General features: G+C 44.0%; 1 protein-coding gene across 2 annotated transcripts; it reads right to left on the reverse strand.

The window, feature by feature from the left end:
• Window positions 1–957: 957 nt before the first annotated feature.
• pafah1b1a (platelet-activating factor acetylhydrolase 1b, regulatory subunit 1a) lies at window positions 958–26,485 on the reverse strand. Of its 2 annotated transcripts, none has more exons than XM_037458091.2 (11): window positions 26,254–26,485; window positions 20,775–21,084; window positions 12,354–12,438; window positions 10,204–10,278; window positions 9,849–10,055; window positions 6,773–6,941; window positions 5,494–5,596; window positions 5,136–5,364; window positions 4,200–4,301; window positions 3,959–4,115; window positions 958–2,919 (listed from the first exon to the last, which is right to left on the reverse strand). In XM_037458091.2, exons 2-11 carry the CDS (start codon window positions 20,804–20,806, stop codon window positions 2,846–2,848), a joined length of 1,233 nt encoding a protein of 410 aa, XP_037313988.1. In that variant the 5' UTR covers window positions 20,807–21,084; window positions 26,254–26,485; the 3' UTR covers window positions 958–2,845. The 2 variants fall into 2 exon arrangements, with proteins under 2 accessions (XP_037313988.1, XP_037313996.1); XM_037458099.2 differs by lacking the exon at window positions 26,254–26,485 and adding an exon at window positions 25,242–25,260.
• Between the last annotated feature and the right edge of the window lie 424 nt (window positions 26,486–26,909).

Consider the following 26,909-nt stretch of genomic DNA (forward strand, 5'->3'; position numbering starts at 1 on the left):
AAAATTATTGATGCCAAATTGGGCTAAAAAAAAAAATAGCTGTTTCTCCACTATAAGGCTTTGCCTCAGACATTAGGACGAAGGAAACAGTTGCTAGAAAAAGAAGTCCTTCGTAAGGGGACACACACACACACCAAAGAGAGACATGACGTGTAGAGGGTTTCTCCTTTGGGACATCCTATATTAAGCCACAATCCCATTGCCTCTACAGAGGAGGAGGTAGAGCTCTTTCAAATAGCCCCACAAACAAAACCAGCCTTTCTACGACCAATGAGGCGAGCTGCCTGCACTCATGGAGTCAGCCGGCCAAGGCCACAGCAATGCAAGAGGAACAGCTTGGTGTTTCAGGAAGTTCGCTTCTCCGCTTTCCTGCTGGGGGTCGGGTTTGAAGAGAGGAAAGATGTTTCGTGTTTGTGCCAAACATTGTTTCACTGGAGAAAGAATATCCAACAATATACATGTTCTGTCAAGAACTTTGTATTTCTGAACTTAAAAAAAAGACAGAAATAAAAGCAGTTTTAGACGACCAATGGAAGCAAAACAGCGGGGCAAGCGTTCCCATCTTTGTAACATCTTAGTTGAGTAATCGGTATTGGTCTTGTAGAATAAAATATATTTTTGAAGTTTTTTGAATAAGTGGCACTATTGTGAAATTAATCACATGTGTTCCAAATAATAATTACTTCATTTTAAGGTCATAATATTAATGCAACGCTATGCTTATCGGCTTCAATTCATACATTGGTGTATCGATCTTCTCTTCAAAGTATCGCTCAAGAGGTCAAATCTCTCCAATGTGGGACTTGCTGTCCAAACCAAGAGACCATGAGATCAGATCACTTCAGATCTTTAAAATGAGAGTTCTGACGGCTCTGCTTCAGGTTTACATGCAGAGCTGCAGCAGCAGGTCACCACATCCAGTTCACGCAGGAGGAAACAGTGGCAAAGAAGCAGAGGTAAGATGATCAGCAGTGGAATTCTTTATTAGCCAAGAACTGCATTGGAATGAAAAGGCTAAATCAGAAATTATACGTTTATGCATTTATCAACATCAGTAAATTTCAATGTTGCCTTTGGTCGTCATTAAAGGACCAAAGATTAATTGAAAACAGGGATGTGCAAGATTAATGAATCACCTCGTCAGCTACAGTTAGAAGCAAGATGTTGTTTTTGTGTCGTCCTCCGAGGGGAGTGGAATGGTAGTTTCTACAGCACGGACTGGTTTACAGTGACCTTCCAGTTTCCCGTTACAGCTCCACAAAGATCAAAAGCTGAACATTTGAGGGAAGCCACTCAGAAGACGTTTGAACTGGTGTGAGTTGATCTGTGGTGTTTTTGCCGGTGGAGATCCTCCTCCTTACAGTGGGTCTGATCCAGGAGCCGCCGTGGCCTCTTTTTACAGTGAGGAGCGCTTTAAAAACCACAAACACACACCTCAGCATCGGACAAAACAGCACCCACAGATCAATTAGCATGTCTGCTGCTAGCATTTCCTCATGAATCCTAAATTCCCATCCAGTCCATCCTTTAGTGAGAATACAAAATTGCCAAATCTCTTAAGCTAAATTTACACTTCATATTTTCACAGAAAACCTTTTTTTTTCTTTTTTTTTTTTTTACTCAAAACCATTTTTTGTTATTATGCAGAACAAATATTTTACCCCTCAGAAATTAAGATCTTTGCACATCCCAGATATCAAACCAAGGGGGCTCACTTTGACTCCTTATCACGCCTTTACGTTTTCTCTTACGGGGGATTATCTCACTGCGGCCTTCATAGAACCGAGCCTCTTCTGGCTCTACATAATTCCTATGGGACACCGAAACCCCGGCCGGTCCGTGTGGGCGGGGGACTATGGGCGGACAGAGGCTTCAACGTGAGTCTCACATGGAACGTCACACTCGATCCGTCTCCTCGAGGGAGACGCACCCGAGGTACCCGAGTGCTCGAGATCGATCGGGCGCTCCTTGTGAAGTTTGGTTATTCACAAAGCCACTTTTATACATTTAAACTTTCCATTCCTTGCTGCAGCTTCATTAAATGGGATGGTTTAACTAGCAGTGGTTCATGTGCTACCATGACAAGAGTACAAAGCTGGTTTTTAAAGCCCCCGAGGTCCAAGGACAACAGTTTGAAGTATTCGTATTTACAGCATTAAAATATTACCTAGTTCCACATGAAGAGAAATGGTATGCACACTTGAGAAGTGATGTTATAAAGCTAGAGATTATTTCAATAACAAAGCCCCACACAGACACACGATCTTATCATATATGCTTTTCCAGCCGCATCTCTTTGAAAGTTTCACCAAGCTAGGCACCAACAGACTACGACAGTGAAGGAGGGAAATTACAGAAAAAAAATCCTAAATAAAAAAATAGACAAAATAAATCTTACACATAAAGACACTGTCATTTCTTAAATTATGGGGGTTTTAGTGCCCTACATTTTACACCCAGTCAAAAACATCTGCCTTCGGTTGGTTGGTAAGGCTGCGTGTGACAGACGGCCAACCCTGTGGAAAACCTATGGTACTTCTAGACGTTATGTAAATGTACAGTATACAATTTTGGATTACCATGCAAGAATACTTTTTTGTGTAACATTTAATAGCTCGATCTACATCCAGGAATAATTTACATAGAAGGACAATAGTTATTGGACCAGAGAGCGCGATAGGTAAATAACCATGGTGGTAAGTGCAGCCGGAGATGATGTGCGGATGAGGTTTAGTTGAGAAGAGGAGGAGGGGGGAGGGGGGCTGGATTGCAAGAGGGGGAGGTGTGATCCAGAGGAGCGCCTGGGTAATTGGGGGCGGTGGTCCAATCCTTTCGGAGGTCCAAATCAGCGGCACTCCCACACTTTTACTGTTTGATCTACACTCCCAGTGACCACGTAGGGAGCAGCCTTGTGGAAATCTGGAGGAGAAACAAAGAACCCGTCACAACAAAAGAAAGGAAAAAACATTGCAATCCAACACGTCTGAAATGCTGCTCAGTTATCAGAGATACGGTTACAGCTGACCAACGGTAAGGTTCCAGCTCGGTAAGGACCGTCTGTCTGGAGACGACACAGTGGTCTGCTGTCGGGCTTTGGCACCACAGCTTACAGTTTATTGACCTTCACACTTCAATATCCATTTGAATTTTCAAGACCATTTATGACCGATGGCATTGTTTTCGAAATCAGATCAGAGTCCACATCTTCATTTTTTTCAGTAATTCCCGATGAAGAATAAGGCCATTAACTTGCAGCGCCAAGACAAGAAAAAAATCCTAAGAAAAGATTTGCTAGACAAATCGAGAGAAGTCTGGATGAGATGCGGGTAAACAGGTACAAAGTGACTGACTGGGACCAGTTTATAGCAGTATACCTTTAAAGGCAATAATACATCGCTCGCTACTGATTGGACAATGTAGAATAAACTGAAAGAGCAATTCAAAAGCAGAACGCAAACACCTTTGGGGAAGCCACTTGTTATTGCGCGCGCACACACACACACACAAAATGAGGGAAATACTTTTTCTCCTCACTGATTTCAAAACAAAAAAGTGCTTTGTCTTTTCCACCCCGCTCCACAATTCATCACATCAATAGCTCACAGCGATATCCTCTGTGGTTGAACTAGGATTTAAGAGGACTGGGTTTCAAACGACTTGCCAAGGAAAAGTTGGCTGAAGAGCTTCTCAGGAGAGTTACCGAGCCTTGATCTGCCGAAAAGCTGCAAATACACAGTGGGGGGAGGCGAGGAAAGTCTGGAGCACTCGTCTACCTCTTAAACCACAGCTGCCAGCAACCCTCAGGACAGCGAACACACCGTGGTGGAAGCACGGGGCTCCTTCAGTACTATTCAACCTCTGGCTAGAGCACATATTTGGGAAACCGGCTCGACGAGGTTCCTCAGGAGACCAACTGGTCAAACAATAATGAGGCTTTTGAGGGGGGGCTGCTGCTTACCCAGAGAGGTAACAAAGTGTTCATGGGCACACAGGGTTTTCATGCAGCGCTTGTTCTTGTAGTCCCAGATCCTTAAGGTCTTGTCATCCGCACAGGACACAATAAACTTGCCTCCGGGGTGGAAGAGGATTCCACGCACCCAGTTATCATGGCCGACCTGTGAGATGAACACACGCCTGTTAAACACTTAAACAAACATGCATGAAGAACAGAAGGGGTTCAGCCTAAGACGGCCCCTCACCAGTGTCATAAGGCACAAGCCAATGCTAACATCCCACATCTTGATGGTTTTGTCTCTGGAGCCAGACAGCAGGAACGGGCCCGGCTTACCGCTCTTCTTTGTCTGGTTAAAAACAACAAGAAAAGATCATCAAACGGAAGCAATGATGTAAAACTAAGAACATAAAGCACATGTGGCATTCATGGGGAAAGCGAGATTATCTTTAATAAATTGATCGGGTCACAAAGACGTTTTAGAACCAGCAGTCACTGCCTGATCAATGGAGATCAAACATGCTGGGAGGTGCATCTAATATAGCAAAAATCAGAGAATCAGTAAAAATGCAAATACTCGGTACTGTTTGGTTGTGTTATAATTTTAGAGTGAAGTTAATAAAGTCCATAAAAGTAAAAATGATACAATTAATTAAAAAAAACAGCACCAAGACATCCCAAAAAACACCTGGGAATGTTCTGAACAGGTTTCACTGTAGTTTAGAAACAAAACACACAGGTCAGACTGGGACAACTGCTGCAAGGGAAAATATTTAAACTGGACCCGTTTAAAATTAGACGCACTTAAGATAACAAGGCGTGGGGAGGGAGTCTGTATTACACACTTCATCCCAAACCATTCTTAGACGCGTTCCCAGCTCTCAACACACATCACATGGTCGCAAGTTTATGTCCAGCATCGCTGGATCACGCTGTACAATGACAACCGGTCGCTTTGTCGATTGACCACTACGCATGCCGGCCTCTGGAAAATCTGTAACGGTCAGTCAGCACACTGAAAAGGCTCCGATGGTCCATTGTCCGCTGGGGCTCTGATGAATGATCACACCGAGCATCAGCCTGCAATGAACTCTGAGTATGGGGCTACAGTGTGTCAATCAACGCTCCGCCCTAATTAAGAGTACGCAAACCCGAGGGCTTGGGCGGTTTAGCGGCCGTTTACCTCTGAGCCTGTGGCGTCCTGGATGGTGGGGTGGGCGCTCTCTGGTGCCCAGGAGATGCACTCCACCACGTGCTCGTGCTCCCGCAACTCCGCCTTGCAGTCTTTGGAGGCCACGACCCACACTCGCACCGTTTGGTCGTTGGAGCAGCTGGCGATCAGCGTGCCGTCCTGATTGGGCCGAACCATACGGACCCACTCCCGGTGGCCTGTGAAGGTCTTCACGCAGTAGCTAATCCACAGAAAAAAAGTAGAGGAGTCACTTGGTAGTAGTGGATGTGGTCAACAGAATATCACGCTTAATTTTTTTTGGGGGGGGGGGGAGAAGGGGATTTTTAGGATTTCTACTGAGGGAACGTACCCTGTGGCCACCTCCCACATTTTCATGGTTTTGTCCCTTGAGGCAGAAATGATGTGATCTCCATTGGGCATGATGGCTACAGACGAAACGTTGTGGTCGTGTCCTGGAAAACAGAAAAATAACAAGTAAGATTTTAGTAAAACCGTTTAAAACTTTTTGAGCAGAAAAAAACAGCAACAAAATAAACGCTGGGTTTGGCTGTAATTAGCCAATTAAACGACAAGCGATGCAAGCCAATTCGCTGAGGCTGACACTGTTCCACGGAGAATAAGAGATCGCTAATTATCTAAACACTGGGCAATATTTAAGCTGCTAAGCAGATGAGGACAATAAGTATATTCTAAAAGGCCAGCTTAGCTGTGAGTGCTGGGGGACTGGGGATGAAGAGGATAATTAAACTGCTGTTCAATTACGCACCCATTTATTTTACAATTTTGCGCCACTTTTTTCAAGGTTTATAATAAAAATGCGAAAGCTTGAGTGGATAAACATGAAATAATTCATGGAGACATGGGTATCAAGGAGGATAGAGAAGAAACGGAGGCTCTGTTTTAGACAGTAATCTCTCGACTGTGGATTTGGTTTGTCCCTGAGCAGTGTGAATTTAGCTTCTCCGTTTGAGAAAGAGCGCCAAGAGCTAGCACCCTCTACAACAAAGAGATCTGCTTCTCGCTTTAACAAAATACAGCATCTCAAACTCCAGCATAAATTTAAGAATGGCAGATCGCTTTTTGTTTGTTCGCAACAAAGGCTTTTTTATTTCACTAATTCTCATTGATGTTTGCTTCACAGACGGACCTTAAAAGACACTTCTAGCAGACAGCGGAGAACTGAATGCTTCATGTTGTTTGGGCTGCGGATGGCAGCTCTGTGGGAGGCCATCTTACAATTCAAACAATAAGAAAAAAAAAAATCCTTAAAATCAGCGGGGCCTGAGGGCAAACGCAGACTGCTGCCATCATTTACTTGGCAATTAGGGTGCGAAAGTGGGGGGGCTGTTTGCCTGAGGAGAACACAGCGAAGACATCTTCAATAGGGACGGAGACTCTCATATTAAAAAGAAAAAATGTGGGTAGGCTTAGTGAAGGCTAAACTGATTCTTTACAAGCAAGGGGGAAGGGAGGGTAGACATGACGGCTCAAAGTGTCAATTTGTCAGAGGTGGTTGTGAACCTCAGCGCCGGGCGATGTGAATCGGAGCAGATTGAGGCTCATCAACAGGATCAGATGGGATAACGGGCACCACCTGAGCCCTGTGTGCTGTCAGAAGCCACATTTACCATGCATGGTCCGGATGCACTCGAAGCCCTGGAAATCCCACAGCTTGATAGTCATGTCTGCAGAGCAGGACGCTAGCAATTTGCCGGTCTGGTCAAAGGAGATGTCCTGCACTGAATCCGTGTGGCCCTTCAGTGTGCGCTCAAAGTCCCCCGTCTCATAGTCCCACACCTGGAAGAGAGAACACATTCATGCATAAGCTTTGGTAAACAGATACCGTAGGAGAACAAACTGCACTAACGGGCCAGTTAGACCCATTACTTTAATCTGCATATCTCTGAGGATGTTTACTAATCACTTTATATGCAACGCCCATCCAGACTCCAGACCAGTCACATCATCTGTGGGTAGCTATTTTCTCTGCTGAGTGACCAGAACAAGCCGAGAAGAACCAGACGGTCCAGGGAAGAACCATTGCAATCCCCAAAAACATGATATGCCAAAACGATCACAGCACTATGACATTTGCCTTAAGAGCTCACACAGCTCTCAGTTTGCCGACAGCACACACTCACTGAATCAATGACTTTGTGGATCATTTCCGTTGCTAATGGTCGGGAGGCACGAGCCAGGATGCCGATTAGGACAGTTAGGCCTGGTAAAAGCAGAGAGACCGTTTATTGTGCCAAATACAGCCGTGCCAGTTGGAGTGCGGGCAGAATGTGGAGCGTACGGCATGAAGCTTCCTTTCCTAGCCCGCCAAGGCCACTATGTTTCAAGGATGTCATGCAGACAGAAGGGTTGTCATGGAGGGATAAACCCTCCTTGGGTTCATCTTTTTGGGTTGGGGGATTTTTGGCGGACTGGGAGAAGGGACCACCCTCTCCTGTGGCCTACCGCCAAAAAGGAAGCTACAGACAAGACAGATGGTCTTGAAGTGCAAAGTCCAAGGGGAGGAGAGGGATATCCTGGAGATGTCCAATGCAGCTAACCTGATAAGAGATGCACCGGGCTAACAAACGTAACACCGCATTTAGCAGCAGCAGCATCTAAAAGCACCCGGAATGAATAAACTTTAACACAATGGCGCCTCAGCAACAGTCCCCCTCCAAGCCCTTCTCCAGGGCATCATTAAAGCAGAATACTTGCCCAAGTCCAACAATAATACGAAGTCTCTATTGGTTTATGGATATTTATAGAGAAAGCAATGAGTAAGCTGACACCCATGCTTTTTGCCCTTGTTTGGATGAAGCGAGCCTCTGGTTGACGCATCAGAGCACAGCATACGCACACGTAACCTCTTGCTATGCAAAAATCGGCCACGATAACAGGACGGACAACGAGGTAAAAGATGAGAAACTAATAACCAAGAAACTTTAAGGGTGAAAAGAAAATGTGACCGTATCACAAATCGAGACGAGAGTTCTATGCAGTGTTCCAGATCACACTCAAATTTAATTAGGCATTAAGTCCTCCTCATATTTCCATTGAGGCAGTTACATGCATTCATGAGCTACAACCAGTAAATGGGGACACAAAAATCAACCCGACCGTGCAGGCTACAACACACGAGACCTATTGACAGCTCAGCGTGCCGGCAGGGATCAATAACGTCCCGCAGACTCTGCAGGGCTTCTGCTCGCTAACCACCTCACCTCTTTATTAGTGAGCTAATGATTTAAAAAAAAGATGACTCTCCTCCTCGGTTAAAAATGAGACGAGGCAGCCGGAAGAGCTGCGAGAGAGCAGGGCTGAATTCTAGATTGTGGCCCAGGCCCGACTTCTCCTCAAGGACGGATTGCTCGGATGGTAAAATGGAGCAGGAGGCGCGTTGCAGTGGCAGGCAAGGGTGGGGGTAAAAAGGGGAAGAAGATGCCAAAACACAGAGTGGAATCCCTGCTGTGTGGGTGTAGCTGAGGAGGAGATGTACATGTGTCTCTCATTGTCTCATGAATAAAATATAGAGAACAAACAGCTCAGAGTATTGGCATTGTGCAGTGAGCCGCGGAAATAGCCCGGAGACAAAACTATGCAGTTCAGACAGGGAATGTAGGAACACAGACGTTTTAGAGGAAGAGCCCTGTGTAATGTGGGTGTGTCTAGAAAAGGGAGCTAGAGCATGAGTGGTATTGCTTAACGGATGGAGGGAGGAGAGAAGAGTATTGTTAAACCCATATGATGCTTTTCTATTCACCTCAAACTACACCATATTATGGCTTCATTAACGGTTGTGTATCTAGAATAGAGTACGTCAGACACCAACAAAGGTTCAAATAACACCACAAAAATTTGATTTGTTGCTTTTGACAAGAAAATTACCTAGAGACCCCAAAGTTGGCAACACGGATTTGGACTAAAAGATCAAAACGTTGGAGGGAAAATGAGGACCCTGCATACATTTTGCTCTTTAACGCCAGACAGATATGCTTGTCTAAATCAACTGTTGAATCACCAAAGCTCAATTTATATTCCAGTGACAACATGTGGGCTAACAGCTTAGTATTTATAGCTCAGCTGCTACCATAGCAACCTGATATTGTGCTGCTGAGTGCAGTTTACGTTCCTGCAAAGAAATCGCAGGATACGTTAAAAATTAATGGGGAACAACCGTTGAGTTTGGCAAGAGCCAAAAAAGGAGATTTTTATCAAGCAGGTAAAGAACAGAGAGAATATGTTTACTAAAATGCCTTTTGTTTTTTTACATTACTTGCAGGCAACCGTAGTTCTGACACCATTGTAAAACTGCTTTAAGCAGTTAATCTCAGATTAGCTGCGATAAATTGATCACCACGTTGAGCCACAATAGACACAATAAGAATGCTCCCAATCTCGACTTAATGTCTGAAAACAAATCCGCTGAAACCACTTCCATCAATTTTTTTTTTTTAAGTTGTCATAGCACAGCAGGACAAGTGCTTCATCATGAGACCTTTAGAGTTTCCATTACACACTTTCATGAGAAACTTCAGCAGCGTTTTAGCCAGAATGTCACATTACCCAAAGACGACAAACTGATCAGCGGATCCACTGATGGTTCTTTGCTTTAAAACACCCAATATGGTCAAACTCCAAGCTCCGAATAGGACGTTGTGTAAAAACCCCATTTGAAATGACAAAACCCCACCCGGCAGCACTGACCTTTATTGTTGCATCCTCGGACGCAGACACCATGACACTGAAGACTGGGTGGAAGATGACGCGGGTGACCGGACTGCGGTGGCCACTCAGCGCGTACCTTTCAGGTGGGCGTGGGATCCACTCTTTGGGGTCGCGCTTCTGACTCACGGGCCCACCCAGGGTGATCTCCTCCTTTGCTTCATTCAGTTTGGATTCAAGCTCCATCACCTGCCCAGAGTGTGCAGAGACAGGTTAATGGTAGAGAACTGGCAGAGAACTCAGTGTTTACAAACATGCACATGTATGGAGAATCAAACCAGGGAGGGAAATGTGAAACAAAGGATGTTGGTGTCTGGAGAAAACCACCCCCACAAACCTTTTTTTGTAATCTAATGACAGAGGTCCATTTCTTTTCCAAAAGGCCGGCATACTTCTTATCCAATTCTTCATTCTGCAAAAAAAAAAAAAAAAAGCACATCAAGCAAATATGCAACAAAAGCTGGAACAGTAAATCATTAACACCAACACTCACTGCCAGACACTGCCAACCTACTGTACAGCACACAAACATACACACTACATGCATGTGACCACACAGCCCAGTCCTAATCCTTCTCCCACAAGCTAATCTGCTGCAGACAAGAAAGACTTATGCGGCTTAAAGCCACACAGCCGGTAGTGGAGGCAGCGGTGGAGGTTAACTTGTGGCGTCTTGGCAGACAGATTCCACCTGCAGGCTAATATCATGAGTTAGCTGTAGGCTTTTTTTTATTTTATTATAACCAAGCGTATGACATCCAGAGGCCTTTGGTGCTGCGACTAATAACCATTTAACATCGATTAACCTGCTGGTTATTTTTCTTGATTAATGAACCACCTGACCACCTTTTCACTGAGCCTGAGGTTGTCCATTAACTCGCTTTGACCTACCAACAATGTAATACCCAATGCCATTTCAATCCAATATACTGTTACTATTGTAGAATACAAAGAAAAGAAGCACATCTATAAAACGTCAAACCAGTAATGGAAGAAAAGGGAAGCGTTGGTATTATATACAACCAATACAACAGTTTTGGTACCATCGTGCAAACAACAACTCCCTGAGGCTGTTACCAACCATCAAAGCATCAAAACCCCACATTGACAGACAGACACCAGTGCCAGTGAGGGAGAAAATTAGCGTTGCGCTCCAATTTCACAGCTAGCCCTCAAGCCTGGGCTGGAAACAAAAGGAAGCCTCGAGGTGTGGAGAGCTGCAGGCACCACAGAGGCTTCTGTTCAACACTTCTCAATGACGAGAAGTGATTCCTCAGACGAACATGAGGTGTGTATTAAGACAAAGACATGATATGAGGGACCGCAGAGAGAAAGAAAACATGGAGTGTGAGCAGGGAACCCAGTTTGGACAAGCCTGCCATCATATAATCTGCCATCTGCCTGCCCGTATCACACACACACACACACACAAAGACACCAAAGAAGTGCCAGACTTCACTGCAGCCTGCCAGTCTGTTGACAGTGGATAGCAACCCTGCGCGCACACACACACACACACACACACACACACACACACACACACGTCTGTCAATGCAGGTATGTACATTTTCTTCTGCGAGGAAAATCGAAACTGACCTCTATTTATTACTCCTACTATGAAAACCTCATAGCAGTTACCTTAATACTGCTACTCAAGTAGCCACAATGAACATTAAATTCCCTCTGAATCATACTGTTCCACTGTAACATAAAAATGCCTAATGTTGCCTGTGGGGAAATGCTGCTAAGAATCACTTAGTTGTGTGTGTGGGGCAGCCACATGCAGCCCAATTCCACAGGCATTCACGGCTAAAACGGCTCGACTGGAAAACAATATAAAACTAAGGAACAAAAAATTACACAAAGGTTCTAGCACCGCTTTGTGTTATTCAGAACATTTTTTAAAAGGGTGAAATTGGGTACAACTGAATAATATTTTTAAGAACTGTGTCAAGTCAATAATATTTTAACTATCACGGTTAAAGCTGGTGTTATATTAAGAGGTCTTTCTACTTTTTTTGCTTTGACGCATCAGCTCTCAATATAATGTAATAAAGGAACAACAACATTACCACTGACTATGAACTCAATGCCAAGACCCGTAGCACATATATGACATTAATATACACCACAGCAATATATCAAACACCACAAGTATAGTAAGTATAGGTGAGTGCATTTCAAACATATGCAATCTCATTTCAGCAGGGGGTAAAGTCAATCATGTAAAACTAAAGAAACAGTATGTCCCACTCCATTGTAAATGTAATAGACGTGATTAAAGCCTCTCTCAAGATAAACTAGCAGCAGCTTGTAGCATGGCGTCCTAATCGGACACACAACTATAATTGGCTGCAGGTGCTCCCGGTCACGCCCGAGAACGGGTCGAGTGAAATGAGAAATATAAAGTGGAAATCAAGGCACATTGTTGGTATAAATTGGTTGTGATTGGCTGTGCGGATGCGTGTCCACCCTAAATCTACTCACATTATCTAATTCCGCCTCCTTCTTGAAAGTGGAGTATGCTTCTTCATATCCATTGGAACGTAGATAATCGGCTATCGCTCGATTTCTGAAAAAGACAAAGAGAACCCGTAATTAGTTCACCCGATCAGCAGACAAGATAGTGGTTGCAAAGTTGTCGCATTCAACACTGTAAAACAAAGACAGACGCGTTGCATGCTGAGGAAATGTGTCAGACAAAAGATGGAAATGTTACAGATCCAGTGTTTGTCTGGTTCTAATTCATAATAACAAAAATGCTTGGTATGCAGGAATACTGGCTAGCAGCACCTACAACAATACACAGTCCCCTGCTTTCACACACTAACTCACACACACATTTCACACAAATCTGAAGCACATCTATCTGGCTTTTATAATGAGCCCTTGTTGCTGTGGGCAAATAAGGAGAGGGGATGACTCCCCATGGTGTAGATATGGGGGGGGGTGAGAGTCAGCGTACATCCTACCAACACATACTCGCACACAATTATTAATTTAATGGGAGTTCATCCACTTTTCATGCAAAAGTTCGCAGACAAAAATAGTGAGACCATTCAGAAAGCGGGGTACAAAGAAGGTGGGGGATGGTAGCCAGTGCTTTTAATCCAACGATTTGAAATACGTGAAGAGCGATGTACAGATACATTCCCATACAGGTGTCGTTTGATTTTAATATGATTCTCATGAGGGTAGGAAAAGTATTTTTATTCTACATATTCAGAGCCATCTATCTGTTGTAGATGTATAATCAAGGCATTGACTTAAGTAGTGCAGACATATTTTAGCTGGAATTCCAATAGATAGAGTGATATTGAGAGAAACTGTACTGTGTGAAACTCCAGCTACTCACTTATGTTCACCAGTGTCTTGGTTTGGCTCTAATGGAATGCTTCGATGATCAAACATCATGTGAACGCTGGTTATTTATTTAGTGTTGGTTTCGAATTAGTTTATTTTGACTTCAATAATGAACTTGTCTATTCCAGGCCAGGAAAGGGAAAAAAACTGGCAAATTGAAGTGAAGAGCACAAACAAAGACACAGAATTCATGAATGTCTAATAAAAATGTAATTCTTCCCCAATATTAACACAACGTCTCTTGCCCTCCTGTGTTTGCACACAGCAAACCCCACCATTGATGCCAAGGGAAGCCAGACAAGCTGTCAGGCAGGCAAGGCTTTGAGGTGCCAATATGTAGGGGGTGGGGGGTACAATCTGTCAGCCCAGCCGGTGCCCCCTGTGCCCTCTTGGTCAGTGTTAAGCACTGAAACCCCCCGTTGCCCTGAGCCCACCTGAATCCCCATGACAACAGGAGCGGGCCTTATTATAGCGCAAGGTTATCTTGTCCTCTGACAGCCTGCCTGCCTCAGTAGTCAAGGTAAGCAGCAGGTGAGGCAAGTTAGGGCACAAAAAGGCTTTGATGCGGTGTGGGTGTGTCAGGAGAGTGTGTGTGTGTGTGTGTATGAGCCACACACTACATAAGAGGAGGTTGCAGCAGCCGTTACGTCCACCATTGGTTAGGGGAACGCTGATTAGAAACTTGAATTGGCACAGTTTATACGTTTTTAATGTTGTCCAACTTGAAGTGACAAAAGGGTGGAGCCAAGTGATTGAGACATAGATAAGCAACCAAAATTAAACACACTTTCAAAAACATCAACCAGTGTGAACGCGTTTAAGTTGAAGGAAACCACAGAACACTGCGAGAATAGACAGCGTCTGGGTAGACGAGCTAGCCACGCCCTTAAACACACCCTTCAAGTCTTGTATAACAAGTTGACTCACAGAGGTCGTGAGTGAGTTGCATGGTGTTTCATGCAAACCAGGGAAATTTAAGCGTTTAAGTCCCTTGAGGGCACGAGTTAGTCATATTCATATTCAAAATCTTTAATGAGTTTTTGCATGGTGCAAGAACTCCACACTGTACAATTTGCACAAAACAACCACACAAAGCATGTGAACCACTTGGGGGTTAATATTTATACATAACAGCTCCTGTTGATGCACTCAGAAAGGTAGATAAGCAGTACGGAGCCACATTGTCATGGTGGGCATCTTTTAAGATTCAGTTATTCAAGCAAACGCTGCAATATTCTTATTAAAACACACCTGATAATGCAGTTTTCAATTTATCCACCCCCCAAAGACTGATAAAAAGGGGGGTGTGGGGATGTGTGTAGTAATATCCACAGAATGGAGAGAAGAGAGATATGTCTGGTGTCCATGGTAACCAGCCATATCTAGATGACGTGATGGGGAGATAGTTAAAAGAGGGCAGGGCCAGTACATGGACAGAGAGGGCGGATAGAAGAACAATAGAGAGCCTGAAAGCCCACATTGTAGCTGTAAACTTGTTCCAATGAGATCAAATGGCTTTCTCAGGGAAGGCTGGAAGCCACACTCTCCCAAAACGGCAAAGTCTTCTTACATTGCAAGTAACGTTGTGTGATTTAATAACACTTATTTGGCTCTCGCATGCGGTCAACTCTGATACAGCGCTGCTCTCATGTCCTATGAAGCCTTCCTGGATAGTGAGGGCTTCCTGGATTCTGGGACACAGAGACAGAAACATATGCATGACATCATCCTTCTGGAAAGAGAGAAGTGAGTCGTCGTCCCCCCCCCCCCCCCCCCCCCAACCCGACCCTTGACATCACTTCCAATTAATGCTCCATGATGATTCATTTTCCCATCGTTTTTAAAAAGACCAGCAACACTTATGTGAGGGAGAAGTGTGGAGGCTCTGCTAGTACGTGTACGAGCAGTTTTAGGACCTAAACCATTTAGCCTCTAAGTTGTTTGAAGTGTGCTGGATAATACATAAAGAGCATCTCAATTAGGTCAAAACAGATTAGGCCGCAGACTGGTGGTGGCTGGGCTGTTCTGTTTCAGTGGTCATTGGATTAGCTCTCCCCGATGTTTGGGCTTTTTAGTATGACCAACAGCACAGTTGAGTGAACCCAGGGGGACCCCTGTGGCACGGCTGCTGCAGAGTTTGAACACAAAATTAGTGGAGAAGACAATGGCGTCCGCCCGCTGTATGAAAAGCGCTGTGACACTTCACGCACCACCTGAGCACTGCCACTAACAGTTGTTTGTCAATGTATGGCCTGCTTTAAAAAAAAAAAATCCAATCTAAATCTCTGTCTGCTGATGTAAGCGCCACACATTGACAAACACCCTGAAAAAGAAAATACGGAAATACTGGAGGAGATTTCGCTTGCCCGGCCATCAAGGCCTGTGCCATACATCTGTCTGTGTGCGGAAGTCCTCTTAGACCAGACAATGTTGGACCTGTTCAATCTTTCAAAACTGCTGATTAATGTTTAATAGAAGGAAGTTAGAGTCTGCTCCCTGAAAGGTCCCCCTGCACATTCACAATTCATGTCCTGCCGACTCACTCACATCGGCCAAAGACTTAAGGCATGCACTGTTAGAAAACTACTGTATGACCACCATGAGACGAGGTTATGCTTCTCCTTCATATTGCCTACTGAAGGCTTTGCTAGAGTTTGTTCGGTAAGATGATGGCCACGGTGCAAACAGCCACAAACAACGGACCAGTGTCATTAGTGATGTAACCAGTGTCTCTGCTAAGCATTCAAGCAGCAAGGCCACAGGCGATATATGGCAGCACTGCTATTATTAAAAGAAAATACCCTTTCTAGTAAATACTGTACTCTAAAAAACTGAGTTAGTTCTACAAAATGTGCAGCTTTGAACAGATATTTTACAGATCTTGTCATGTTGTAAGTGTATGGGAGCACAGGGGTAAAACAAGACATGATTGAAAAGAGATTTCTCATCTGGTCCCAAGCAGAGGGGTCATATTTAGTGTTTAAGCTTGACTTTGGAAGAAGCAGAATGGCCTTACATGAATAAATGCATGCATTTTTTTCCCACGCCAGAGTGAGAGGGGACCGGTTTGATTCTAGAGTTCTGATACGAAGGAAAGAGCCCATGACAACTTCTGTGATTTGAAGCTTAATTTAAACATCATTTAAGACATGAGTGAGGAGTCTGGGAATCTTTTGGAGAACTGGTGTGAAGAGCATTACAATTTACTGAAGAAATGTAAGGCGTCGATGGGAAGTCTATAACAAGTAAGATAAGCGATTTGATGACTGAAAGAACCACAAGAAGTCTGTGTGACTATTGAAACCTATTGAAACAAAAAGGAACCAATGGAATGGCCAAGTTACAGTATGAGGAATACCAGGAACCCTTAATTAGCTGAAGCCAGCCTCGTCTCACATGTCCAAGATGGTCATTTGACACATCAGTAAAGAAACTAATAAGATAAGAGAAATGTTCAGCAAAGCTGAGGTTGTGTAATATGAGAAGCAGGAAAATGGAGTATTAAAAAGGCAACTCTTATTCCTCAGTCTTAAGCAGAGTGCTGAACAGCTGATTGCTCCTAAAGGGGAAAGCATTCCACAAAAATCATATGACGGGCTTGCATAATTGCATAGTTATAGTTGGATCCCGGTGAAAACTGAAATCAATCCATTTATCTTGCTTGACTGATAAACAAGTGACTGATACCCTGCAAGAACAAGCCGTTAATGGTGATGCTTTAAATGCGATGGTGGGTACACAGCACAAACCATGTTCCCACGCAAATCCTACTGCAAAAACAAACACCCAAGTTCCTCTTTAGCTAAATGGATATCAACTGACAACTGTAAAGGTGGAAAGAAAACCTGCTGAACCTGTATCTGCCCAAAAGTTGTGTGTGCATTCGGGAGTTTCTCACCCAAACAGCACACAGCTCCTCTCTTGGGCACAAGTTGAGTACGTTCATTTATGGTCTCTCGTTCTTCCTGAATTACTCTTTTCAGTGTTTTCATACAACGTTAAGTGACTGTTTCTTATTACAAAAGCGGGCAGGCCGTACCCAGCATGCAGTTCTTTTTTTGTAAATGTACAATTAGTGTTACAAATGATTTATGTGTCACAAATTGTTGTGCCGTGGTGTTCTACCCTGTTAAAGAGCGTTTGTTGTCGGTTATTAAATGGTGTTATAACCATGAGTCTCAAAACACAAGATAATTCGCTCTGGCCGCTGTGTGCTTGGTGCCGTGTTGTAAAACCAAATTCTGCTGATTGCCGAAGAGCAACATCCGTTGTTACGGTTATACACCGGTGTGACGGGCTCAGGCCTATGAACAATTTACAACCAAACCAACGCTGAACGTTGAGTGGATGGAAGTCACAAAGCTGTGCCGGACATCCGCCGTTAAAGAATATACTCTAACAGCTCACGTTATCACTGTATGTATAGTTTTATCACAGGTTATTTTTGTATGAGAACTGAATGTTCTTTATATAATTTCAGGGAATTGGGAGATGAGAAGCTTACTTATTTGTATACAAGGGCAGCATTTAGTCATTTAATTTTTGACAGTTGGTGGTTGTTGCAGTGCTGGGAAACGTAACCCTCCAGTTGACACGCCTCTTAAAATTTATCACTCATATTGAATAAAAAGAAGGCAAAAGGAAATGAATCCATTAGCTGTATTTCAGAAAATTGTTTTGTTAATCTTATGGGAGCTCTTTGAATTGAATCGGGATCAGCTTGTACATTACCACATCTCGAATATATGTCGTGTAGATCGTTATGCAACTGCAAAAAAGCATTGAATAAAATCCATGTCCTTTGCCCACACGCAGTCTTCATGCCATAGTTCTGATCGGGCAAACTACACCGCAAACCTTTATGGCTTAAATCACATTTGTTTCTTATCGATGGCCCAGATCTTGGCATTAAAGAAGTTGTGTCATCACATTCACAGCAAACAATGGAAAATAATACAAAAATAAAAATCACATGAACCTTTTAGTAGCCTAAGACATGGAGAGGGCTGAGGGCAGTTTCTTTGTTAAGCAAAGAGAGCGTTCAAAGGCAAAGACCCATCTGCACATGGCTGCCTGCTGGTCTTTCGGGGGAGCAGTTCTGTTCTGTTCAGTTGTTCTGCTTCTATTTTTGCTGCTGCCAGCGGGGACGAGTCCCCTGACCCTGGTAAGAAACACAAATGCGCTTTTCATTTGCCGTGTTCATAAAAATGGGTTGTTGTGAGGATGCTACGCAAATCCAAGCATCTGACTGGAGTGCTGATAAAAACAGAACACATCCAGGGGACAAAGATGTTCTCTTTTTATAGAATATGTTGTTCCACACTGCCAATATAAATGTTATTCTGCCTATTGGATCATGTCAAGAGTGGGTCAATGTCCACAGAAAGAACAAAAACACAAGGATGAACTGCAGTTTTTCGTTCGAGTTCCCCGGGAAAAATATGTATTTAAGCCTAGTTTATGGTTCTGTGTTTTCAGGGAAACATAATACAGTCATTTTAAAATGAAGAGAATTACAAGAGAATGAATCAAATACGGAAATATGACCAGTCATTGGCGGACTATAAGGACGCGCGGATGGCCTCTAATTCACTGAGGGAGATCTCCTCAAATGTCGGTTTGCCGGTCGACGGATGTACAAAGTTTGAGGAAAATACGGGACAAATATGACAAGTCCGTCGTCGTAAAGGCGCAGAACCATGCACCAGCCTTCCATCTGGACGAGGCAAAAAAAAAAAAAAAAGGAGACCTTTTAAAACACTTTTGGGCCTTCACCAAAGAGTGTCCATTCCTAGTTAATAGCAGTGTAAAATACAACCGTTGATCCAGGATCAGTGACTTTGTAACACTAGATCTAAGCAGCGTGTAATACACAAAACTACTAACAAGATTTGTTTTGGGATGGTGTTTGTGTGGAGCCTTATAGACCAGCTGCTGAACAACAACATGAACAGTCAAGGCAATTAACATAGGGAGCAAAAACAGCCAACAAGGTATCTCTGAAGTTATATTAGTTCCCCCCCCCCCATTTGTGTCCGTGACTCGGCCATGAGTTTTGTGTTATAAGAGTTATTGCACCACTACTAATTAATCACCACACTATTAAGTCTCGCTTTTCCACAAGGAAGCAAAACATCAGCCTACCATTTGCCTATGCTAACAGCTATTGCGCTGAATAATTGTTTTTTATTATGCTACTACATGCACACAAAGCAAGCGGTTATCTTGGCAGTCTGTAACAATTTCAGTGTCCAGCATGGCCATTGTATGTAAATGTGGTGATTTGTAAAAAGAGATTAGTTCTCAAACTGCTAAAGCGCCGACCACCTAAATGCAATGGCATCTAAATCCACTTGTCTGCTCCCTGGTGTTAAAAAGAGGCAGTGACAAAGAAAGGAGGGCCCAATGAAACATTTAACATGAATAGCAGTGCACCAGTCACTGTTCCCCTTACCCCATCTGCTGTATGGCCTGATTCAAAGTGGGCCTCTTGGTTTTCAAGTAGGCTCCCCTAAAAGAGGCTGCCATTTAGGAAGCAAGATCTTACGTGCACTTTATAGACGACAAACTCAATGAGCACCTACTGAGCCAAGCAACATCTCCTACGGGAAGAATGCAACGGATTGACTCAAGCGGTGTGATGGTCCCAAACCAGTTTCCTGTAAGCTACACAGGGCCAGAGAATTGTGCAACGGAGGAGAAAAGAGTGGCAATGGAGTCCCTTGCAGCTTCCACTGAATAACAAGAAAGATTAGCATTCCAATAGCTCTCGCCATACCAACAGACCACACCCACAGCGTTAATCTAAAAACACAGAAACATCGGGAGGTATGTTATGAACCGTGTGAGTCTGAAAAAAATAAACAGCATTTTCTTTTTAAGACAACAATATTCTTATTAAAATGTGTTTTAACAAACGTCTCAAGTGGAAGGAGAAGCTTATGATCTAACGCTCAATATGATAGCGCTTTTTCATGACCTTGTATCTCACAATGAGTTACCTTAACTTTTTATCCCGCCTTCGGGGGTTAATTACTAAGCTCACAGACAATCATGCTACAATTCCCTCATTATCATTTCCTCTTTCACTTTCCAGATATCAGTTCATCTGTCGACTACTATGGCAGACATTTTTAGGAAGCGATTTTTCAGTTACCCTGCTCCTGTGAAACCACTTTGGATTGCAGTATATTTTAGGGCAGAAGCAGCACAAAGCTTAACCTAAAAAAAGGTCACAACGGCACATTTTCAATAAATATGATAATGATGTGTGTGAATATATGAACATAAATAGGGCCCAGATATAAAGATGACTCATTGGAACGTGCATTAAATCATTTGAGCGCTTTCGCTGCTTTGAGAAAAGCAAGTTGCATTGTAAGAATGTGGTTGTACTGGGCTGTGAGCTGGTGAAATGAAAACATGTCTAATCACATGATGCAAGAAATACACATCATTGTAACCGCAAGGTATTGACCCATACAGTGCACATATTTCAAATGTGACATCTTCATAACTCAGCCATATGCTGTGTGGGCGACTTACAGTTCGTCCCGTTGCCGTTGCGACAGCACCATGGTGATGGGGCGGTGTAGACGGGCTTCAGGAAGGACCAGTCGGTAGAAGGGAAATCGAGGGCAGCTGCTGCGCTCTCCTCAGTCAGGAGATGAGCGGTGCTGATCCAAGCAACACAGGCGAGAATGCGCCGCGTACTCCAATGGCGGCCCGTGGGTTTCGTCCAGACAAAGATTGAGAGAAGGGGAACGCAGGAATCTGCCCCCCTCAACTGGCTGACTCCAGGGACAAGAGAAGCGGAGAGCCTGCAGACCAGTCACCAGCAAAGTCCACACTGCATCTAGAGGGGTGGGAGAGAGAGAGAGAGAGAGAGAAAAATAGAGAGAGGTGAAATTTAGCATTAGGTATGCATGACAGATAACATGAAGAGACCGGGAGACGAAAGGCTTTGTAGGCCAGAGAGGTACTGCAATGTCTGCAAATATTCTGTAAAAAACAAACTGAAGAATCTGTCGACAATGGGAAAAAACGAGAAACACAAAATATGTATACTGTCATTTATAGCCAGAAGGACAATGGAAATCCCAAAGCGAAGCACATCCAGCAAACGTTTCATGGAAACCACTTCCTCATTTGCTTTTCAGCTCCACCTTTCTAATCTGCCTGTCGTCTCTGTCTAGTCTTTGCGCTCTGGGCCTGCTCTTGCAGCAAATTCTTGTCTCAGTGATCATACAGGAGTTGACCCACATTCCCCAAGCAACGCACTCCAACTCCTGGGCTGCAAAGAGAAAAGAAAGCCCGGACACAGCGCAGCGGGGCCGAGTAACGGCTGGGCCCACAAGATCCCTCGAAACCGACTGTCTCATTAGGATTGCTCCTCGGAAGCATCACTGAGACAATGCTACCAAAACTACATTAGGAGTGTTTTATTCACTCGAGTTAGAAGCCAAAGAAAAACTGTATTTTCAAAGGCTGATACAATGACAAGTTTTTGTCGATTAATTGGCCAGAGCTGTGCGGTTGTGTTGTGGTAACAAAAATCAGCGGTTTTGAGGGCCATGAAGCTTTAGCCCAAACAATGTGACCATGTCCTTTCCCCCCCCCCCCCTCCCCACTGCATTGTGGTTTTGAAAAGCACTTTACCAAAGCAGGTACACACTAGAATATTAACTGTGAGCAACAATAAGCCTCTTAGTCTACTGGGACCAGTCTGACTAAATCTCTGCCAAATCAGTAAATAAAAAAGGTGCAAACAAAGCCAATTTACCTCCTTCTAGAGACCTTCCACCAACTGACAAAACTACATCCGGAGCAGCAAATGAAAGTCGATGCGTCTGGAGTAGTCAAAGCGTGTTGGAAACACCCGGGATTTTCTGCAGAGAAATTTTCTGCAAACAAAATCCACACATTTGTAGAAACCTAACAACTAACCTAAGACCCCCGAAGTAGGCACTCAACACTTGATAAGACAACAGTTCAAACATCTGCTTAACTGTGAACGCAATAAGGAACTGAATACTGAACACAAAACAGCCACTACAACACACATGGGCCGTGAGCATCAACCTGTGAAACTGCTGTGGTGCATTAAATGAGGTCATCTACTATGTATTGATACTTCTCTCTGTGCGGCTGGCAGCTGTCATCCCCGTGAGCATCCATTCATCTGCCAGAGTCCACTTTCGGCAAATCTTGATTGTGGCTTTAGTATTAAGCAAAATGTTTGCACAACACATAATCAGCCTGATTGGCTCGGCACAAAATGCTGTCGTGTCTTGTTGGAGCGTGCCGCAGCGCATCTATAAATTTGCCCACTGACTGTAAATAATGGTTATGCGTCCTTCTGCCATTGATTCTCCGGTCTTTGTGTAGCGGCAAGAACTGTACATTAAAGGGCCCCTTACTCAGATGATGATGATAACTGCCGTGAGAAGAATTTCCTGCTGAGTCCTAACAACTTATCTGTTGCCACTTTAATGGTTATTGGAAAACACCCTTTGACTGTCTTTTTAAAAGTGCAATAAGCAAAGGGCAGGTGTGAAACTGCAAGGGCCACACCCACTGTACACCGTCTGTGCACACATTCTGTATAGTCTATCGCATGAATTGGACTTTTCTAAAAAATAGGATCACCACTAAAGAGAAGACACCATGCTGGATAATATCTGAGCAGTGCAATTGTTTCCAAAGTATTTTACTACTTTTAAAACATACTATTAAGACTACTACAGTCAGACATTTTTTTTTATCTACACTTCAATGCCTGTAAACAAAAAGAGCCCACCCCTGAGGAATGTAGATTACCCTTTTGTGCTGGTATCATAATGTCATCATCCGGCCTAAAAAGCAAAGCATCTCAAACAGCTGGAATCTGGAACGCCTACATTTTCGTTATAGATCTTTTGCAAAGCATGCTTAAGTTTTTCACTGAAGTTTTGGCAAATTTGGGAAATATTAGCAGTGAGTACGAGAAGACAATACAAGTAACTCAAACTTTAGTTTCAGAAGTGGCACCAACCATATTTCACTTTTATTAAGATCCCTTTGTGGCATAACATCTCTCCACCGGGAGACAACTACACAACTCACACTAATGTAAATGCCAATAGTGCATCAGGGCGTCATATCGGCTGGATCAACAGAGCTAATTTATTCTCCCAAGCAATGTAACGTGATGCTGCTCTGACATCAGCTACTTGTCTAGATTCCCAACCAACCTCCACACGGCGGGACTGAAAGCTGAATTCTCTGTTAATCATTACCACTTTCTGTGAATGGTTGTTCTTAGTAAAAGTACTCTGACAAAAATCATCCAAAGAGCTCCATCACTGACCGAGTGAACATCAGGCTGAGCTTTCAATCTGCAGCCATTGCCACTTGCAAGGTGAACATGTCAGTTATGTGGTTTGGTAACAATCCACTAGCTTTAGTAAGCTATGAAGCTAATGACGTCTTTCTTCAGTGGCTAATAAAAGGAGGTTTAACATACCAACAGTAGGAATGAATTGGCTGTTCAGTCATTCATTTCGAACTCATCTCCTCACAACAAATGCATGTTGCCAATCAAATACCAACCAAGCCGCCTTTTCAATACATGGGAATCCCCTCAAAAGAAGGACAAGAGACAAAGCAGACAGGAAGCTCACAGGAATCAACAAATCCACCACATATTAGAGTCTACTGGTATACATAACTGGGAACAACTGTATAAAGACCAGTTAGCGTCCTTCATGCCTGTGTGTTTAGGTCAATCATACAGTGCCAGCAAAGTTCCATTTGGCAGCCATGAGATGCTTGTTCAATTTCTCCAGGGTTTTCGCTTCATGCAAAGGCGCTGCAGCTTGAGATGATCAAAGCTCTAAATTTAGACATGAGGTGTACACTTAGTTATCATTGTAAATTTGGCAAGTATGAAGCATGTTCAATTCAAACCTGTTTAAGTCGTAAGGCTACTCTGCAGACCTCTATCACTAGAAGCTAAATCTATAGTCAACCGCAGCCAGGCGTGGTTGACAGCATGGTCGCGTTCATGCCCACATGCTCGGACATTTCTTTACAGTAGCTTGACGGGCAGTTGCCGCTGCAACGTGTCTCTGGGAGGATAACCTTTGTGCTGCTGTCAGCTCGGCACAGGAAGGGGTCATGTAGGTCTAGCTGCCCTTCAGCCCGTAAGGTAAACATACTTTCACATTCAGCGTTGACTGTTGAAACACTAAACTGTACTGACAGTAACTGACCCAAAGATGTTCTTGAGGAACGACCGCTACAATCTGTGGCTGCCCTTTGCATTACTTGGCAGTGGTTGAGCTGGCAACAAGTGCCAACAGAGCAGGTCTTGCAATGGCCAAAGTGTAGTTTGAACTTTGAGCAATTTCAACATCATGGTTAAGCTGTAAATCTGGCTTCTCTGATACGTGAAATATCATTAACTTTAATTTATGTCATGTACGTTAATAGTGCCACATTATAATTCAGGGGGGGGGATTACAAACGTGTTAAGAATATATCAGGGTTAAAAAAAAGAAAATTGGGGGGGGGGTTCGCTCAAAACCGGTGACAAAATATGCCTGGGATTGTAAGAATCCTGTCTGCACCGGTGGAGTCCAGTAAATTCAACTCACTTAATTCTTACTTAGAGTTATGGGATGGCTTTGCTGAATGTTTTAAGAGGCAAGTACACAATAAACGTGTATTTAAAAAGCTAAACACGTATGCTAATAATACAAAAACTCGGTCTCGCGTGTATTCAGTGTACCACCGTGTAATCCCATGAACAACAAACTGACTTTGCTGTAGGATAAAGGATAGTTTCCTACGCGGTAGCGAGGGAGAGTGAACATCGAATCGATGTGAATTGCATCCATCCCCGTGTGAGCAATCGGTCAAAAATAAAACAACTAACCCCATCCCGATCACTCGAACATACAGACACATACTGCATGAGCAAACGTAAAAAATAAGGCAGACCCCTGAGCACCGGGAAGATGAGATACATACAAAACTGAGATCGCCTTGAGATGTGCTCCACCCAGATTTTCCAACAGCGTGCCAACAAGCCGCATGAAGCGGACCGAGAGGCGCAGAGACGCCGCGAGCTGCAGCCCCTTCAGCCAGGATCCACCAGCGAAATGACCGGTAGCACGTCACGTTACTAAACCTGCGGCAAGGAGGTCTGATATTCAATTACAACGTCTTCTCCTCCTCCTCCTCCTCCTCCCCCATGAAGTAACAGTACACAGTCGTCGCTGTACGCCCCTCGCTAAAACGCTAGCGCCGGCCACAGCTCGTGGGTGTTGAAGCTGCGACGATCGGCGACTTGCAAACAAAAATACCCTCACGGTGAAAGCATTTACATTTAGTTATAGTTGGGATCTGGCAGTGACGTAGTGGGATCGTTTGGTGTAGGTCGTAAAGGTTTTTAATACAACAATAAAAAAAACCCCACGGGTGACAGGCTGCGATAACTATGCTAATTACTGATTATTAACAACTTGGTAGGAGGAGGAGGGGGGGGGGCAAGTGCGGGGGAAATCCACCCAGCCGTACCCACACCACTGACAGGTTTCCTTGGGTCGACCTGCCGACGGTGGCAGCTTAACGCTTAGACCGGTGCCCTGTTGTCGTTAGCTTAACGTTAGCTAAAGTTAACGTTAGCGGAGTTAGCGCCACCGACGATGCAGTCAGAAAGTTAGCTCGCTGCCGTCACCCCGACGAGCACTGCCGAGGCCATACGACGCATTCCAGCTCAATTAGCTACAAATTAACACGTACGGTTGCCGACCGGGGCCTCCTTGAAATACGGTAAGTGCACAGAAATGTTTATCCGGACACAAGGATAAACTCCGCTGACAAGGTACCTGCTGCTCCGGTCCAAGCGGCCTGGCCGCCATTTTGAGACATAAAAAAGGAGGTGCAGAAATTACAGCCACATCGCCGTTTTCCCCCACCTAAAAGCCCGGATTCCTTCGTCCCTGACGGGCTTCGTAATTTGGAAACTATTTAAACTCACCCTATTGTTTCCTGCCCGTGGATATCCTCGGCCTTCTCTAACGGTAACACGACCCAACAGGGCGTGAAATTTCCGCTTCCAAAATAAGATCTTGTGATGTGGAGGTAAACCGTGCCCGTCTTGTCTCTCCGGCTCCGCTTGCTTGTTTTTTCGTTGGCTGCTGCATTCGCCTTCAGACGGGAGCGCGCGTGAAGCTCGCGTTCACGGTCTGACGGGAGTGCGCACGCCCTTGGTCGCAGAAGAAAATCCCGTATACGTCTTTGACTTTTAACTCTTCCGCGACTTCTCTGCATCCGCACATGTAGAATATCAGAAACGGGTTTATTTACGACTCACTGAAGCTTTCATGACTGATTCATAAGACAACGTATTTTAAGATCATTTTTTTTGTACTGCACTGTACTTGTGTTGTATTTATACTTCCAGGTATATAGCTACTTTGTTATTAACTTACATAAAAAAACGTGTGATAAGCATAGAAAAACAAACAATAAGCTAATCTATAACTGACCGTTTATATCAGTCTATCAAGCTGCTTAATGTCTTCCTCTCAGCCAGAAAAAACACTAAAATAATACTGCTTATAGGGTAATGTTGCAGTAATACAAAACTACACAATGACTTCTGCCAGCTAATGAGTACTTGTAAGGTTTAAA

The sequence above is a fragment of the Pungitius pungitius genome, chromosome 3 (genome assembly GCF_949316345.1).
Source record: "Pungitius pungitius chromosome 3, fPunPun2.1, whole genome shotgun sequence".
NCBI lineage: Eukaryota > Metazoa > Chordata > Actinopteri > Perciformes > Gasterosteidae > Pungitius > Pungitius pungitius.